The 18,756-nt window shown below is 44.4% G+C and overlaps 1 protein-coding gene across 6 annotated transcripts in view; it reads right to left on the bottom strand.

Annotated features, from left to right (window-relative positions):
- Window positions 1-500: 500 nt before the first annotated feature.
- Window positions 501-18,756, bottom strand: part of atp2b1a (ATPase plasma membrane Ca2+ transporting 1a) — a 53,570-nt gene continuing 35,314 nt past the window's right edge. For 3 of the 6 annotated variants that reach the window (XM_031815337.1, XM_031815339.1, XM_031815338.1), the window contains 13 exons: window positions 17,882-18,124; window positions 17,261-17,502; window positions 16,104-16,341; window positions 15,368-15,547; window positions 14,485-14,572; window positions 14,260-14,366; window positions 13,440-13,631; window positions 11,357-11,570; window positions 10,223-10,434; window positions 9,630-9,737; window positions 5,931-6,119; window positions 5,134-5,226; window positions 501-3,041 (listed from right to left, as the gene is read on the bottom strand). In XM_031815337.1, the coding sequence (XP_031671197.1) occupies window positions 2,673-3,041; window positions 5,134-5,226; window positions 5,931-6,119; window positions 9,630-9,737; window positions 10,223-10,434; window positions 11,357-11,570; window positions 13,440-13,631; window positions 14,260-14,366; window positions 14,485-14,572; window positions 15,368-15,547; window positions 16,104-16,341; window positions 17,261-17,502; window positions 17,882-18,124 (2,475 nt within the window). In that variant the 3' untranslated portion in view covers window positions 501-2,672. Of the gene's footprint in view, window positions 3,042-5,051; window positions 5,227-5,930; window positions 6,120-9,629; window positions 9,738-10,222; window positions 10,435-11,356; window positions 11,571-13,439; window positions 13,632-14,259; window positions 14,367-14,484; window positions 14,573-15,367; window positions 15,548-16,103; window positions 16,342-17,260; window positions 17,503-17,881; window positions 18,125-18,756 lie in introns of all 6 variants that reach the window. The other 3 variants (XM_031815340.1, XM_031815341.1, XM_031815342.1) reach the window with 2 other exon arrangements.

Below are 18,756 nucleotides of genomic sequence, written 5' to 3'. Positions count from 1 at the left end.
ATATTTAAATGTATTTTTTTTAATACCAAATCTGCATTTTAGATGTAAACATGTTATAGGTCAACAATTTTTTTTTTTTTGCAATTTCACTTCAATTTGAGAAACATATCTCACCAGAGATAAACCTCATTCAGATGCAGGCGCACAGATAAAACATGAAGGATCCGAAACGGCAAAGCTCTGTGATCCACGTCTTACACATCACACATGAAAGTGTGTCATTTCAAACTTCATCAGCAACCTTCTATTCCAGTTTGTTGGATTTGAGCAATACTTTTCCATGTGCGCGTGCACAGGCTATTTATGAGCCATTTTCAGCCAAAATACAGGATTAGGATTTTTTTATTTTTTATTCTTTAAAGTGGCCTTTTACTCATGATAAATGAAAAACATGGCTCTATTTAGGCTAAATATCAATTTTTTATTTTTAAAAACCATACACATTACTCAAGTTTCAAATGTAAATCCAATCACGATAATCATTTAAATTACTCAAGAAAAACAGACATGAAGTAGTTTTTATTTCCAAATGTTAAGATAAAAAAATGATAATCCATAAAACAGATGGATAAACATTCATTCCCGTTAGAGGAAGAATCTACAGAACAAAAACCTATGGATTCTTTTTTATTCCCATTTTACATTTTTGCAATTTCAAGCTGCTTTTTTGTTGTTGTAAAAACAAGAAAAACGTCTTCCCAATATATAATTGTCATTGAGCAACTACTCAACATACACCCCCCCCCGCCCTCTCTCTTGGCCCCCTACACCCAGCTAAGGTGAGAGGTCTAAACAGGTGAGGGATTTAACAGTCAGAATCTGCACCCTGCTGCCGAAACAAAAACAACCCAACATGGCTGATAAGCTACTTCACAACATAAAAAAATGTGTTAGTATTTTGACCACAGGCCTATATAAAAGCCTAGTAATCTTATTTCATACCATTTACCACCCTGAGAAAAATATTCCTATCAGAACCAATCACAACCCTTTTTAGTGAGTGCCCCACCCCACCCCAAATGTTCCAATGTGTAATTTGTGTCAAACCCCAAAACTCTGGTTCAGTAGGTTGAAAGTTATCGTCTGCGTTTCCATAAAAATACAAAGGTACAATTTGTATGGTTGTCTGTATAAAAATGTTCCCAAGGGAGGTGTTCTGAAACAAAGTACCCCTGTGCAGTTACCAGTGTATGTATGCCTAGACTTTTTATTCTTAAAAAATGTGTCAATTTACTTTTTCCAGTATATCAGGTGTCAAAAATATTCTACAAACAAGTCAAATGCAGCAACATTTATGACTGTAAAAGGAGTCTTATTGGGGGGGGGGGGGGGGGGGGTTTAAAAATGTGAACAAACCATATATTGGGTGAAATTTAAGTTTTCATAAAAATAAATGAAAATAATTGAATGAAATATGAAAATAATCCACTTGCTTTTATTTTTACCAATACAACATTTTACTACCTAAAGACCAAAAATGTGAAGTTAAAATGTTTTCTTAATTTATAGAATCCGTTTTCAATTCAACCCTTTTCTATGCCTGAGTAAACAAATTTCAATATTGTACATTGGCAGGGACTGAAGTTTCGCTGAGTGAAAAAAAGACAAGAAAAAACAGAACTGATTCTCAATGTGATGACCAACTGCCAAACTCCCTTTATGAACTCTTAAACGTGAAAAAAAATATATACTAGGATTTTAATACCCCTCCCCTTAACCCACAATTAAATGAGAAACAGGACTTTTGAGCTTCCCTGTGAACGAGAAAAACGGAACATTGAAACTGCTAAAGCAATGAACGTAGTAAATATTTATAGAAATGTGAATGGATAGTCCCTGGGGGTTCTTACTCCTTCCTTCTCCTGTTGAAACTCTCCACCCCCCAATGGACCTCTTCGCTATACAAGCCTTAGTGTTTATCTGTTTGGCTAGAAGGTTTCTATTTATCTACAAATATATAACAAATAAAAATTGCAGGCAAAAATAGTTCAGTTTCAATAGAAACACCCTTTTTTTCCTGAAAATACAGCAGTATCTGAAATAGTCCTCTTATTCAATGTTTTACTCTGGCCCTCGTTTTTCTGCATCGTACGTCAGGAAGCTCTTTCGTCTACAAACAGAAAAAAAGTATCTACAAACTTTGTAAACAGACCTGCTTTTTCCAAAAACATAAATAATTAAAAATATTAACAGCCAATGGAGCAGAAAAAAACGTTTCTGAATGAGCAAGGGCCAAAGACATAAATATACAACACCATTCAGATAAAGAGAAGCTAAATGTCATCTTTCATTTCTTCCAGCTGATCTTCAAGCCAGGAGGAGGACCCCTCCCCCTCTCATTAAAATAATATGAATAAAAAAAACAGGTCACTTTCAATCTGAGTCTATATCCACCCCTCTTGCACCGAGAACAACCTAAAAGTTATCAATGAGGGAGGGGTAGAGACAAAAGAAGCCCTCGCGTTGCCCGAGGGTTATTTTTAAGAACAAAAATAAATTCTAATTAAATAAAAACCAAACACTACATTCGAGAATGTTTGCTCATTTCAGTCCAGCACAAGCTTGAAGCTTACAGAAGACTATCCGCTCTCCCTTCTACCCCTTCTTTCCTCTGCCGTCGCTCCTCGTCGTGGCTGTGGTGGTAGTAGTAGTGGCTGAGGGTTGGCTCAGAATCAGAGGGAGGTCTCCAGGCTGTGTAAGGGGCTCCCTGGGGCCGAGGGGGTCCCTGCTGCCTTGTTGCCCTCCACGTAGAGGTGGTTGTTGCCGCTCTCCACTGCATTATTGTTCTGGTTGGGCGAGGGCGTCGGCGAGAGTGACGGGGAAGGAGGGGTAGGCGTGACGTTGCGGGGGGAGGCGGAGTTGCGCTTGGTGGGGGCATCGTCCTCGGCGTCGGTGTCGTCAATGAGGGGGATGGAGGGCTCCGAGTCCTCTATCCTGAACTCTGGGTGGGTCATGAAGTTGTGGATGGAGCTGCGTGACTCTGGCTTCTCCAGCCCCTCATAGGGGGACAGGGAGCTGCGGAATGCATTCACCACCCGAATCTGTTGGGTGAGGGAGGGTAAGGGGGACACAGTCAGTCTCAACATAGAATCATGCACACATATACATTTTGCATTTTCAGTTGCAGTTCAAACCATGGACACACAAAAAAATGGGTAAATTGCGGTGAGTTTGGGAAGGGGTACATGAAAAAACACCATTGATTTTGTTGTGAAATTCTCAAGACGTGCAAGTATGCAGTGAGGACTAGTCCCGGAGGCTACAGTCAAACTGTGTCGTCAAACCCTGATCTCTTTTGTTACCATCTTTCCTCGGACTGAGACTGAGCACTGAGTGGTGGAAGAAACCAGTCAAAAGTTAATGGGTCGTGGGACCATCTCTTACCATCGGCTTTCACACCTCAAGAAAACTCCTCTCGGTATTCAACAAACCATTGAGAGGAGGAGGGGTGGTGGTAGTAGGGAAAGTAGTAAAAAATATCACTAAAAAATCCAGCTCCAAAAATCCTAATGATTCAAAATGCAAGAAAAATGGAGACATGTTCTAGATGAGAACACATTCATAGAGGACAGAAGCTTGGACACAGATAGGTTAGTTATTTTGGTCATGCTCAGGGTGAGGAGGGTCAGTCACTGATTCTGTTGTGGAGAAAACAAAAACTGCAGCAGCCAAGCAGGTCTAAAGCTGATATATAGCTAGATACGCAACAGCACAAGAAACACTCAGACTATAGAGACAGAACCCATGCAGAGCGGTGCTACCTTGTGTTCAACAGTAGTAAACCTTTGAGTATAGCCCATGACACATTTCACAGAATCTAAGGAGGAATATGGTTGGAGTCAGTAAGATTCGGGTGCTTGTTGGCTTAATTTTTGAAGGGGGGGAAACAGTGGACAGTACACACACAAAAAGTACATCAAATGATATCAATCCTAAATATTAAGGGTTCTCTCATCAGCGAAGCACCTGGAAAGAGAGGGTTCATCATTTAGTAGGGAGATGTGGCTTATAACCAAAGAGAAACATGGTCAAAACACCCTAGTCTCAAAGCCTCTGAAGAAACATCACAGCAGTTATAATACAATCCATGTCTGCAACTGCAGGTCAGCCAGTCTGAAAGAGACCAGTTGAGGTCACACAGACACACTCCCTGGTAGAGAACAGTTAGTACACTCAGAACACATCAAAGCCCTGAGTCTGGGTCTAAGGAAAGAAGGTTCATTTGGGAAGGGACTTGGTTATTTGCGGGATGCCGAAATTCCATTCCGCAGAGGAGAGGACACAGACATTCCAGGAGCCTCCTGCACACAGTACAGCAGCCCCCGCAATGTTCCACTGATTGTCTATTAGTGGAGCGACAAGGTGGCTAGAATACCCAGACCGACTTAACACTCTGGACTGGACTTCACCCTGGAAAGACCCTGAGAAAGAACCAGTCCGGTCTAAAATGGGAAAGGTCATTCATTATTGGTTAGGCGGTGAACGTTGACCAACGTAACCAAAACATTGACAATGTGTTTACATTTGGAGAGAGAAATAACTTGTTTATGCTCAGTCAGAGACAACCTCTGTTTTTGGGGGGGATTTTAAGCACTACCATCTACCGTGACCATGGGCTTATACTCAAAACATTTACACAGCTACTATAGAGGGGCCAGAGCTGCGACAACAAGGCCCACAAGAGCGCTAAGTAGCCAGGGGGGCCAGCCAGGGGGGAGGGGCACAGCAGCAGACGTGACCAGACAACAACGTCAATCCAATGTTCCTCTAGCTCCTCCCTCCCTCAACCTCTATCTTCAGAGAATGAAGCAGAAGCAGGAACAGAAAACAAGATGTGACACAGAAAAAGCCCTTAGAACTCGTGGTGACCTTGTGGGTGTTACAGTACATCCATATACAGCAGTTATGTTACCAAGCAACATGGAAGATATGGTTGTTTTTTGTATTTTTTAAAGAAAAGGGACAAGTAAGAGTGAATGAATTCAACGTTAGGCGAGAGAGTAGAAGAGGAAGATGTTAGATTTTCATGCACTAAGGAAACACACACTCACACCCCACAGTGGAAGAAGCGGTGTTGGCGTCAGTGGCAGTAGTAGAAAAGGCTACATGTGTAGGGCTAGAAACATTGGTTACATCGTGCTGTTGTTGGCTGGAGGTGGAGGGCTGCCGCCTTAGCTGGCGCTCCTGAAAGGAGCTTCCGCTCTGGAAGGCACTCACTACATCCATCTGCAAGGAATCAGAGAGGGTGACAGGAGAGGATAGAGCCCAGAAACCACAGCAAGAGGAGAAGAGAGAGAAAGGGCGAGGGAGAAAGGGCGAAGGAGACGAGAGAGAAGGGCGAGAGAGACGAGAGAGAGAGGCAGAGCGAGAGAGGGGCGAGAGAACAAGAGGAGACCAAGAGTGAAAGAAACCAGAGAAAGGTGAGAGAAAAGGCACCAAAATATAATAGAAAGGTATATTTCCCCCCACTCAGAGAGATATAGCAGTAGAGAGAGAAAGGGGGTGAAAGGCACTGATCTGAAGGTTTCTCCCCGAGCCTGGTCTGACGCTTTACATTTCCTCATTAAAAAAAATCCTCCCATATTCAAATACCTTTCACTCCTGGCCCTTTAAGATACCTGTACCTGCTCTGCATGTGGTCTTCTCAGTATCACATAAAAGGGGCTTCTCTTCATTGACCATCACATTATCATGTTCAACTTGGCTTGTTAGAAAGAGAAATAGAAATAGGCAAAAAGGACCTTGCTTGAGCTTTCCAAAGCAAACAGAAAATCCAAGTCATAAGAATGATTTTGAGGGGAACATGCCAGCTGTTCTCTCAAAGTGCTGAGAGAAAGGGAAAGGGGATGAGAAGTGCGTAGAGTTAACCTTATGGCTTGTGATTCCTCTTTGGTGGACATCGGTGGAGACGCGGTCAAGGAGGACATTACCTGAGTCTGGATACGGTTGAGGCCCCTGAACCAGAGGATCTGTCCACGGCGCAGCTCGCGCTCGGCGTGGTCGATCTCCTCCATTTCCTCCATGTCCTCCAGCTCCTCGTCAGGGATCTCCTGCCTCTGGGTGCCGTGGCCGGCAGACTTCAGGAACCTCAGACTTTTGGTGGGGATGGATGAGATCAGCTGGAGGGAGGAGAGGGGCAGAGAGGTTAAGAGCTTATCACAGTCCAAACCGTGTCTGCAATATTGGACCACAAATCCCATCTCTATCACAGAGGACTGACTACTAACATACAGACAGCATAGGCACAGGTTACTGGTATATATGCAATGACAGGCTGGACTGCAACAGGTGCACAACAGGCAGCCTCACACAATGCGCATCTGTTAACCGAACAACCAGTTTCCACAGGAAGTCAGCTCGGAAAATAAATGTGACTGATGCAAAAGTAATGGGTTGTTGTCTGGTGACTAGAGTTGCAAAGGGTCGGGACCTTTATTCAGGAAATTTTCCATGGGAAGTTAAGCCCAGGAATTTGGGGAATTTTGCTTAAATTCATAAAAACAAAGTTTGCTTTATAACAGTAAACTTTTTTTGTGGGATATACAAGGCAATTCTAGGTCTTGTGGCATATTTTGGTTAAACTATCGCCAATTCAATGGAATTGCAGCCCCCTGCATGCACAGTGCACACTTCCATCACATGCACAGTGCACTCTTCCATCACATGTACAGCTGATTCTCAAGATCTTGCACATCAATGAGATGCTATTGAGCCCACACTACTACACTGTCTGAGCCAAGGACTACATGCTTTCTGGTAAGTTTTGATTACAATACTAGGTGGGGTGAATATATTTTACATGACATTTTTGTTAATGAGTAAAATTGTAGCCTACAGCAAAGTGTGTTTAAATAATTTGTAACCTGTTAAGTTTCAGATAGTTAGTTTTTGCTACCATGTGGATTTTAGCTTGCTAACTGAGGAGTGTTAATTCACCTGTTTCCATACATGTTTCATTTTAAAACATTTATCTTATAAAGAGTTGTTTAATCTAACGGCTTAACTATTTATCTGTACATGGAATTGTATTCGTTTTTTAAAAACTAATTTTTCCTTTTCTTTACAGGGAATTAGCTGCAGTGAAATGTCTCCACACATCAGATGGTGCCTGTGGCGTCACAGGCACCATCTGATGTGTGGAGACATTTCACTGCAGCTAATGTTGAAGGAAAAGCTGTGTACATTTGCAAATACAGTGCCAAATCATATGTAAAGAATGCAAGAATCATCTGGCCAAGTGCATAAAGTTCCCTCAGTGCTTACAACAAACAAGCTCTGACAAAAGTCCCTCTACTTCTATTAGAGGTGAAAATTATGAATCAGACACCTTATCGATAGCAACAGCTCATGGTCCTCCTGGAATCAGATTTTTTTTTTTACTCAATGGAGGAACGTAGTCAGAGAAATGCTGATGAATGTCTTGCTCGAGCTGTGTATGCAACTGGTTCACCTCTGATGCTCACAGGCCATGTGTATTGGAAGAGATTGCTGAATGTGCTTCGCCCAGCATACACCCCTCCAACCAGACATGCTTCTACTCATTTGCTGGGTGCAGAGTTCAACTGAGTTCAAGTAAATCATAGAGAAAGCAGACTGTATTGCAATCATCTCTGATGGGTGGTCGAATGTTCGTGGGAAAGGAATAATTAACTACATCATCTCCACCCCTCAAACCAGTATTCTACAAGAACACAGACACAAGGGACAATGGACACACCGGTCTCTACATTGTAGATGAGCTGAAGGCAGTCATCAATGACCTCGGACCACAGTCGGTATTTGCACTGGTGACAGACAATGCTGCGAACATGAAGGCTGCTTGGTCTAAAGTGGAGGAGTCCAACCCTCACATCACACCCATTGGCTGTGCTTGCTCATGCATTGAATCTGCTCCTCAAGGACATCATGGCACTGAAAACAATGGATACACTCGACAAGAGAGCCAAGGAAATGGTTAGGTATGTGAATGGTCGTCAAGTTTTAGCAACAATCTACCTCACTCTACAATCTACCTATCTACCTCAGTGAGAAGAATAAGAGCACCACATTGAAGCTGCCCAGCAACACCTGTTGGGGTGGTGTTGTCATCATGTTTGACAGTCTCCTGGAGGGGAAGTCTGCTGATATGGACAGCCCCATCAAGAGAATCCTCCTGGTTGAGATATTTTGGGAGAGAGTGGTAAGCAGCCTGAAACCGATAGCAGTAGCCATTGCACGGATTGAGGGAGACGATGCCTGATGTTCAGATGTAAGAGAAGAAATCCATACTGCCCTGCCCACTTCACTGTTGCAGAGGAAACTGAACAGAACAGGAAACTGCTGTTCTGAAATACATCAAAAAGCGTGAAGACTTCTGCCTGAAGCCCATACACGCCGCAGCGTACATGTTGGACCCCAAGTATGTCGGCAAGAGCATCCTGTCTGGTGCAGAGATCAACAAGGCCTATGGTGTCATCACTACAGTGTTTGCCACCTTGGCCTGGATGAGGGCAAGGTTCTTGGCAGTCTGGCGAAGCACACTTCCAAGCAAGGGCTTTGGGATGGAGATGCAATGACAGTCGTGCCAACATATCTTATCAGCCACCTGGTGGAAGGGACTGTGGATCTGAGGCGCCTCCATTATCCTCTAAATCCCACCAACCTCAGCCACCTCAGAGCACAACTGGCCCTTGTTTGGGAACACACACCAAAGCACGCAACAGGCTGACCAATGCAAGGGTTGAAAAATTGGTGGCCATCCGGGCAAATCTGAGGCTTTTTGAGCCTGACAAACCATCCTCAACAAGGTTGGAAAGTGACAGTGAAGATGAGGCCTCCGAGTCTGATGTTCAAGAGGTGGACATTGAGGTGGTCCAGGAAGAAGACATGGAAGCCTGAGAGGAAGACAACCAAAGCTTTAGTTGTTTCTAGACTATAATTTTACAGATGCATGTTGAATATTTTTGGGGGGAGATGTGATGAATCTTTGGGGATCATTCAATATTCCCTTTATTTTGTTGTTCAGTGAAATCATCCCATATGAAGAGTCAACTCATTTAATTAAAGTTAAATTCTTAACAAAATATATATATATTTGTTCTATTGGAAGGATTTAATCATTTGCAATTATGCCTACTTATAGTAAGGAAAAAGGGTTTATGTTTCTGTCTCCATATGATGTGGTAAATATATCCAATGCAAAAATATCTACATGGTATTAATATTAATTTGCATATATTCCCATTAATTCCCATGGAAAGTTTCCACCTCTGAATATTCCCCAAAATGTGCAACCCTACTGGTGACAAAGCAATGTTTGGTCTGTGATCATGTCCGGCCATTTACTTGCTAGGTCAGCATCACAATATGCACAACTAATGACATCACAATCCACAACATAAAAAAAGGTCAACAGGAAATTGTAATACAATAGATATTTCAGAAATAACATGACAGCGCTCAAATCAGGAATTCTAGATCCTTCTGTAAAGATCATCATCCAACTAGCCATTTCAATACAGTGTGGCAATTCAGCTACCCAACACTGCCACATTGGGGCAGTAGTGTATCCCTGACGGATGGGGCAGTGTTGGAAAGTTACAGGTGACGCACTTGCAACTCACTGTGTGTGTGTGTGTGGGTCTTCTTACCTGACCCCAGAGGAGACTGCTAAAGCCCAGAAAGGTGCACCATAGCCACTGGTCGATGCTCAGGCCCACGCAGCTGAAAGGTTTGCCTCCCCACTGCACTATGACTATCTGAGAGGCCGGAGAAGAAAGAAACATATTTAGAGGTCAAGCTCATTTTCATTCACGGTTTCTTGGTTTGCTGGTAATTCCATTTGACAGATATGCGTGTTATAACAGGTTTCATGTGTACCATGTATGAATATGGTTTGGGCTTCGTTTTTATTGATTATTTATCCAGGTGAGAGCCATTGAGAAGACTCATTTAAGGGAGCCCTGGCCTTTTTATATATGGCGAAGAACCCATCTTCCCTAAACATCTGAAACCCTCTTCTAAGAGAATCTTAAATGAACCCTAGCGCTGGATTTGCTGATCACTACTTTAAATGAGGGAAAATGTACTCACTACGACTGTGATGTGGTTGTCTCACCTAGCCATCTGAAGACAAATACACTAATTGCAAGTCGCAAGTTAAATGGTGCCTGTTTAAAGCAGTGAGCAACTCCAGCAAGCAGACATGCTACAGTCTGAAGACACTAGACACCACAAGTGTTACCTGGATGATAAAGGTGCCAAAGACGATGGAGCAGAAGATGAGGTTGTTGAAGATGCCGTCGAAGACGTTGCGCTCGCCGTGGATCTTTCTGGCGTTGATCTCGTTGAAGAGCTGCAGGAGGACGAAGGTGTTGAAAATAATGGTGTAGTGCTCCGAGGGAGGCGAGTGGAGGGGTGCATACCGCCCGCTGTCGATGTCAAAGATCTGCTCACCTGGGAGGAGAGAGAGAGAGGAGAGAGACGGGGGAGGTGAAGCGTTGACCCACTACCTTTTTGAAATATCTTTATTTTATCTAGATCACGTGTCAAACTCATTTCAGAGGGTGTCTGCGGGTTTTTGCTCCTCCCTTGTACTTGACTGATGAATTAAGGTCACTAATTAGTAAGGAACTCCCCTCACCTGGTTGTTTAGGTCTTAATTGAAAGGAAAAAACTAAAACCTGCAGACACTTGGCCCTCTGTGGAATGATTTAAAGGTAGACTCAGTGTTATGATGTAGATGCAGAAAGGAAACAGTATGGTGGGTCAAACTACTAAGAACGTTGAAGCATAAGGCTCAACTTCACCGCTGTTTTGGTCCGGTGGCTACCACGCACTAACAGCGTTAAAACGAACCCTTGCACATGTGCAGATACTGTGTGAGAGCCAAGTGCTGCATCTTGCTCAGCTGCTCGCGGTAGTCCCATTGAGATCAGAACACCTCTTTCACATCAAAAGATCAGCAAATTTCACTTAAACGTTCAAATGTTCTCAGCCTTCTGCCGACTGAGGTTAATCTGACATTGGACAGTGAAATGTGTTGTTTTGCAGCCGTTGTACACGCCCTTGGAGCAAATTAAGGTTAAGTGCCTTGCTCAAGGGCACATCATCAGGGTCTTCACCTTGTCGGCTCAGGTATATGAACAAGCAACCTTTCGGTTACTGGCCCAACGCTCCAACCCGCTAGCCTATCTGCCGCCCTAGTTAAGGTGGCAGTAAAGATGACACCATCAGAGAGCCAGTCGATCAAGACCGCCTAATACCCATGTGAAATTCCATGGCATATGGTAAGTTGTTTCAGCTCAGTGTGCAATTAGAGTGAGATGCAGAGAATGAAAAACACACACGCTTCTACACAGACACACTACTACTTTACCTACGAAGAGCAGGGTGAAGATGATGATGAGCTGGTAGACTCCGTGGCCAAGGATGTTCTTCATCATGGTGCGGGAGATGAGGGGCTTGTTGCGGCCGTAAGGCTTCCTCAGCAGTAGAGACTCAGTGGGGGGCTCAGTGGCCAGGGCCAGGGAGGCAAAGGTGTCCATGATCAGGTTCACCCAGAGCATCTGGACAGCTTTCAGAGGAGAGTCCTGGCGGGAGAGAGGGAGGTAGGAAAAGGATAGGGGGAGACAGAGGGAAGAGAGTGGAAAGAGGAGAGATACAGAAAGGGGGTGAGAGCAGGACAGAGTCAGAAAGATTACTCATGCAGTCAGTACTACTTACATAACATCCTCCACACTATCCCAACGTCAGACTGTAGACACACTGCACAAATCCAACCAACGCATTCAAAGAAGTGCAGGCCATAACACGAAGAGCAAATGCTGCCTGAGCAGTGATCATTGAAAGCTAAAAGACTTCAGTAGCCCACACACGGCTCAGAAATGACACAAGCGGCTATACAGGTGTCCACTTGCTGACTCACCAGAGCTATTTGGGCTCCAGTAGAGGCAAACCACTTCACACCAGCAGAGGAGCTAGCGAGCTACAAACGTCCAAGAGCAAATGCTGCCCCAGCAGTGATCATTGAAAGCTAAAAGACTTCAGTAGCCCACACACGGCTCAGAAATGACACAAGCGGCTATACAGGTGTCCACTTGCTGACTCACCAGAGCTATTTGGGCTCCAGTAGAGGCAAACCACTTCACACCAGCAGAGGAGCTAGCGAGCTACAAACGTCCATATACACATTGACAGCTTAGCATGCTAGCAAAGCAGCTAACTTCATACATTGTGCAGCTTAGCATGCTAGCAGAATGGCTAGCTACACACAGATAAACACATTCGCATCTACACTAGCATTCAGTGTGTGTGTGTGTGTGTGTCTCTTGACCCATGTGGCCCTCTAGTAAATGCTCAGCCACTCATCACTCATTATCTCAAAATTACAGCACTGTTGGATAATGCACACAGCTCAGGCCCGGAGCTTTAAATAGCTGTTTGTTCCGTTTCTATTGCAGGCCCATTTACCATTGTTTTACGCCTGGATGAGCACTAATTTGGCGGCTGCTGTGACCAACAGGTCAAATAGGGGCGGATGATTGCTACCTCTAGTCAGAGAACCTGAAAAGCAGCTCTGATCCAAGGGAATACATTAGAATAAATTGGTTGCTCCATTTTGTACTGCCTCAGTCATTGTGGATACACACACACACACACTCTTCAGTCATAGGTGACAAATCTTGCCATTCAAGCTAAGGGAGGATAGATCCTGGTGCTGCTCCTAAGAACCAAACCCTCTAGTCCCCTCTGAATGCAAATCAAAACCAAGAGCACAGCGCTTAGATTTTCTGCATTTCACATACAATGAGTCATATCAACGCGCGACAGAGCTGGGGTGCTGTGCTCTGCTTGTTTCAGCCGAAGGTGGGGGAGGAGCAGGTGTGTGTGAGTCTGTGTGAGGCATGGAGGGAGAGAAAGTAGCCAAACCGACACGCACTAGTTAGACAATCTTGTTGCTGCCATAGTTTATCTATCACACCATCTGGTGAAACAGATGTGTAGGCTACATGCCAGTCCTTTTTACAGGTGCTCACATAACTGTCAAAACTTGTATTAAAAAATAAATAATTACTTTTTTTCCCTCTCATTTAACCTTTAACCAGGCAAGTCAGTTAAGAACAAATTCTTATTTACAATGACGGACTAGGGACAGTGGGTTAACTGCCTTGTTCAGGGGCAGAACGACAGATTTTTACCTTGTCAGCTTGGTGATTCGATCTAGCAACCTTTCGGTTACTGGCCCAACGCTCTAACCACTAGGCTACCTGCCTCCCCAATGGTCTATCTTGTAGGCTATGTAGCAATGTCAGACAATTTCATTTCATTTCAGACAAATCTTTTTCAGTATTAAAATAGGCCTATATTCTTCTTACAAATGAATACTCTCCCATGTAATGGAATGGCACCATCCGGTGGGATATCTGCATAACCGTGCCCATCCCTAGTTTGTGTGTTACCTGCGTGATGCAGGCGCCGGTGAAGGCCACGATGACGGCCACTACGTTAACGGTGAGCTGGAACTGGAGGAACTTGGAGATGCTGTCGTAGACGTTGCGGCCCCACATCACCGCCTTGACGATGCTGCTGAAATTGTCGTCCGTTAGGATGATGTCAGATGCCTCCTTGGCCACGTCTGTGCCGGCGATACCCTGCAGGTGACACACACACATTAAGTTCTATATTGAAGTTATGCAGAGCCGTGGTCTAGTGTTAAAGCCCTCCGCTCTGGACACACATATTTCTCTCCCCGGAGACAAGGGTTCAATCCCCACTCCAAACCTTCATACCGTTCCTCATATCCCCGTCTACCCCTCTGTCAACTCATAACGGTCTCATTAAGTCAAAATGCGTAAGAGAAACAAGAGTTCCATATTCAAGTAGTCGTAGCCCTATACACATGTAATTGCGGTGCAGTACGTTTGTTGTTACTGTTGATATGTGCCGATATGTGGTGGCCATTGGTCACTAGAGTGTGATGTTATCAGTCAGTCAAATTTGTTGAACTTTAGTTCCACATCTTTCTCTCTTTTTTACACATGATTACATTAATTGTGATGCTTTGTAAACATGCAGTAAATTAAATCCATTAAGTTTACAATGCAAAGATCGTTTTTGACTCCCCATATAAAAAGTGCAGATTAAAGTTCCATCATGATCGTTATCTGACTCACGGTTATCTGGGCAGTATGAGATTCCATACAGTAAGGGCAATCATTTACAGCCAACTAGTATCAACATGTTACTTAGTGATAGGACTGGCAGAGAAATGAGTCTCACCATGGCGAAGCCGACATCAGCTTTCTTCAAGGCGGGCCCGTCGTTGGTGCCGTCTCCTGTGACTGCTACCACCTGCCTCTGTTCTAAGACCGTACTGTCAATGATACCTGGGGGGAGAGAGAAAAATATTACCAAATAACACATTTGAAACGACGGATTTCAGGACACTGTGACTTGTGAAAATGACATTTTTCATTTTCATCCTGAAAGAGCAAAGCGAAGTACCTTTGACTAATGTGTGCTTGTCGGTGGGTGAGGATCGTGCAAGTACTCTGAGTTTTGGCCAGATCTTATCAATGCGCTCTTGTTCAATCTAGAAGGGAAAAATGAGACTAATTAGCCTACAATCCCAATTCTTCATCTATCAACCTGTTGAAGGAATTCTAAATTCCTGCGTTTTATTTCCCAATCAAAATTAAACACTCTGTCAATGCATTCGAAGGGTTTGTAAGACCCTATATTTTATTAGAATGGATAGAGCCCCGGTCTTAAAAGTCAGGTAACAGCGTTTAATTCAAGAGAGTACTAAGTTCATACACATTTTGCCACAGGTTATAAACTGACAATGATGTCAGCGTTTTCTAAATGTTCCGTCTATTCTTGACACTGGTAGAAAGGCTCTATAGATCTCAAGCCTTCCCTCCTTGCCTAGAGCCAAGGTCAGTCAGTGTAGATTAGCATTCTAGACAGTCTGGAGATAGTTCATTCATTTGTACAAAGGAACAGACCGTCATTGTACTAAACTCCTGACTACATTATATTCAATACTGAGATCAACAGAGAAAATTCATACATGTACAGTAACATAAGTCTTTTAATTCATCCTGATTGAAATGTATACATAATTATTCATTATAGATAAAAATTCCCTTAACACAACCATGTTGTTAGCTCGTTACATTAGTCCATCAGGGCCAACTAACCCTACTAGGTTAATTAACACTGAAGTACAATGTCAAACAGGGTCGTGTTCATTAGGTCACACAATGGAAAAAGGTCTCAAACGTTTTGCAATGGGAAATGAAAATAAGTTTCTTATTTGGTGATAATGAACACGACCTAGTTGATTGTGTTTTGGTGTAAAGCCACAACAATATATTTAACCCACCTCTCCCTTCTCGTTGCGGATCCGTCGGTTGAACTCCTTGCCTTCCATGCACAGGAACTCATCTCCGGGCTGCAGGATGCCACACTTGGTGGCGATGGCGCGGGCCGTGTTGATGTTGTCCCCGGTTACCATGCGTACCGTGATCCCGGCACGCTGACATTTCTTGATTGCGTCCGGGACCTGGAGGGGCGGAGAGAGAGAGAGAGATGTTAATGTGACTGACTGGCTGCGAAATCCGGGTTTCCCGACAGCTGCAGGACTGTCCTAGCTTGCAGAGCTCAACCCTAGGCTCAGCTCAGGGAGTGTACACAAGTCTTCAGGTCTAGGGCAAGGTCACTGTACGAGCAAACCACTTCTGTTCCATAGGGAACAAGTCATCCTCAATACACCATCTGGTTGCAATGGGTCTTTAACTTTCACCATAACAGCTGTTGATAGACCATGTGTGAGGCTGACAGAGATTAACCATTAACTAGGACCCAGAGTTGTTCCTAGTCAGTGGCCTCTCTGAATGCCACATATCTATACTGATAGGAACACACTTCGGGGTCAATGGAAATGTCAATAACGCTGATATTTGCATACAACTGTGTGCAGAGGCTTGCTTCCTTTTCACTAGCCTCATGCCCTAGAAGCCATGTCGGGTGTGTGGTAGGTAAAGTATATCAGATTATTCCACTGTATCTTTGCGAATGTCAGTCTGCTTGTTTTGTTTGACTGTGGTCCATAAACTGACCTCGGGTCTGACTGGGTCCTCGATGCCCACCACACATACACAGGTCAGGCTGGTGAGGATGTCGTTCTCCTGGTCCCAGTCAGGCTCGCCCTCCGAGACAGGGAAGTCGCGGTAGGCCAGGCAGATGGTGCGCAGGCCCTCTGAGGCCATGGGCTCAATCACCTTCTTCACCATGTCCTCTCTGTCCCGGGGACGAAACACCTTGGTCTCGCCGCTCGCCGTCAGGAGCTTAGAACACCTGGTGGTGGGGGAAAGACCGAGAGAGGGAGCAACGGACGGGTGTGATGGGTTAGACCCAGCGATGTGATAACACACAGCAGGAAGCCTGTTTCTCTGACTTCGTCCCAAACGGCACCCTAATCCCTACATAGTGCATTACATTTGACCAGACCCTATAGGTGGGTAAAAAGGAGGCATGTTTAGAGCCATTTGGGAGGCTTCTCCGGTCCTGTTTTTAAGAAGCTATGTTAAGGGGCTTGGTGGGATGCACTTGAACTACTTAGCGCCTAAGCCGAAAACAATTCCTTTGCAAGCCTGCCTGGCCACCTAGAACCCATGTTAAGCTCTTTGAATGAGAGGTGCTTAGTGCTTTACTAATTGTGTGCCATCCACTACAAAACCAAAGGTGTTCCATGTTTGTATGAGGTGATAACCTGTAAACTATCTGTATTTTATTTTTATTTTTGTACCTTTATTTAACTAGGCAAGTCAGTTAAGAACAAATTCTTATTTACAATGACGGCCTAGGAACAGTGGGTAAACTGCCTGTTCAGGGGCAGAACGACAGATTTGTACCTTGTCAGCTCGGGGGTTTGAACTTGCAACCTTCCGGTTACTAGTCCAACGCTCTAACCACTAGGCTACCCTGCCGCCCGGTATAGAATATCATTGGGTATATATGCCACTTAGTTTGGACTACCGGGTCTGCTAACTTACTGAATGCATACATTTTAGTATGTGTGTGATCCAACAACCTTGGCATTGCTAGCACAACGCTCTTTTCAACTGAGCCCCACAGAACCATATAATCCATACAGGGACTTAGACATACACCAATTTACACTTAGTTTACCATTGATATCAATGTCTGACTAGTTAAGATTCACCCCACACCGAATACTGAGAGCAGCTTGATTTAGCTTGAAACCCAAACCTACTTCTTAAGGAGGATCTCCGAGGCTCCCTTGCTGAACATGCGGAAGCTCCCGTCGGCGTTCTTCAGCACGGTGCTCATGGACTTCCTGCAGGAGTTGAAGGTGTAGACCTTGTAGAGCTTCTCCTCAGGGATCTCGTTGCGGATGGCCTGGTAGTCACGCTTCAGGTCATTAGCGAAGCCCAGCAAGGCACATTCGGTTTTGTTGCCCACCTGGCGCGGCAGACCACCTTCCTTCTCCGGAGACTGGTTACAGAGAGAGACACACCAAATATCACGTAAGGGTCGTGTTCAGTTGGCACAAAACAGAAGAAACCGGTACCAAACGGAGTGCAATGAGGAGGTACCGTCTGCCCAACAAGAAAAAAAGCTGGTCTCCCGCTGGAAAATCTTTTGCTACGGCATGGCCTAATGATTAGGACCCAGGTCATGTTGGAGACTATTAACAGCACATTCAGTCATCTCATACTAGTGATTTGTTACTGACATGACATTTACAAGCAAAACTCCTACCCCACATTTAATCATCAACTACATCTATTCTAAACCCATCAGTGACTGCACATTGATAGCACACACACACCCGCCTGTGCAGTACACCATTTCTCGAGGCAACCTCCCTCACCATAATGTTGGTGGTGTAGGCGCTGTTGACGCTGATGCCCAGGACAAGGATGTCCATGATGGCGGCGGGGATGAGCTGTGGCTCAGGCACGTTGCGGTAGTGCTTGTCGGCCACGTAGGCCTGCACCACCGTCATGCGGTTCATGGTCAGCGTGCCCGTCTTGTCCGAGCAGATGGCCGTAGCGTTGCCCATGGTCTCACAGGCGTCCAGGTGACGCACCAGGTTGTTGTCTTTCATCATTTTCTGTTAGGAAGAAAAACAGGGGGGAGGGAGAGGGGGAGACATCATGAAAAAGGTCATTGAATTAAATATGAGCTGCAGAAGGTAAATATGAGCTGCTGAAGGGGGTCAAAAGCCTAAAAATAGAAAGGGACGGTTTAACTAAGCTTTTTCATTCAACAGTACTGCAGTGGCATCCTCTCCTCTCTGCATCAAAAGCTGCTGTAGCTTCTAAGTCTACAGTGGTGTGAGTGGGCTGGATAATGCCTTAGTCTACTACTGATATTAGTAATCAACCTGTTGGCCCAACAACTCCAGTTAGAAGGATCATGACACAGCCAACTGGCTTTAATGTATCATGGAAGGCTAGCCTCTTAAAGCTACAGTCTTAGCTAAGTGAAGGGCTAACTGAATGAGGGCTAACCTACTATGTAAGCGAATGAAGCTTGAGTTAACAGGTTAAGCTCATTGGCAGTGTGGGTCTGTTCACACTGCTCGCGGTAAAAAGCTACACAAGGAAGTTAACTGATGAATTGTAACCTTGCACAGCCACAATGGCTGGGCGATATGTTTTCAAACTTATGGGTGAGTCATGATATACACTATATATATATAAATAAATAAAAGGTATGTTAATACACCTTCAAATTTGTGTA

Source organism: Oncorhynchus kisutch, unplaced genomic scaffold (assembly GCF_002021735.2).
Source record: "Oncorhynchus kisutch isolate 150728-3 unplaced genomic scaffold, Okis_V2 Okis09a-Okis19a_hom, whole genome shotgun sequence".
Lineage (NCBI taxonomy): Eukaryota > Metazoa > Chordata > Actinopteri > Salmoniformes > Salmonidae > Oncorhynchus > Oncorhynchus kisutch.
This window is presented reverse-complemented; position numbering and strand designations above follow the sequence as displayed.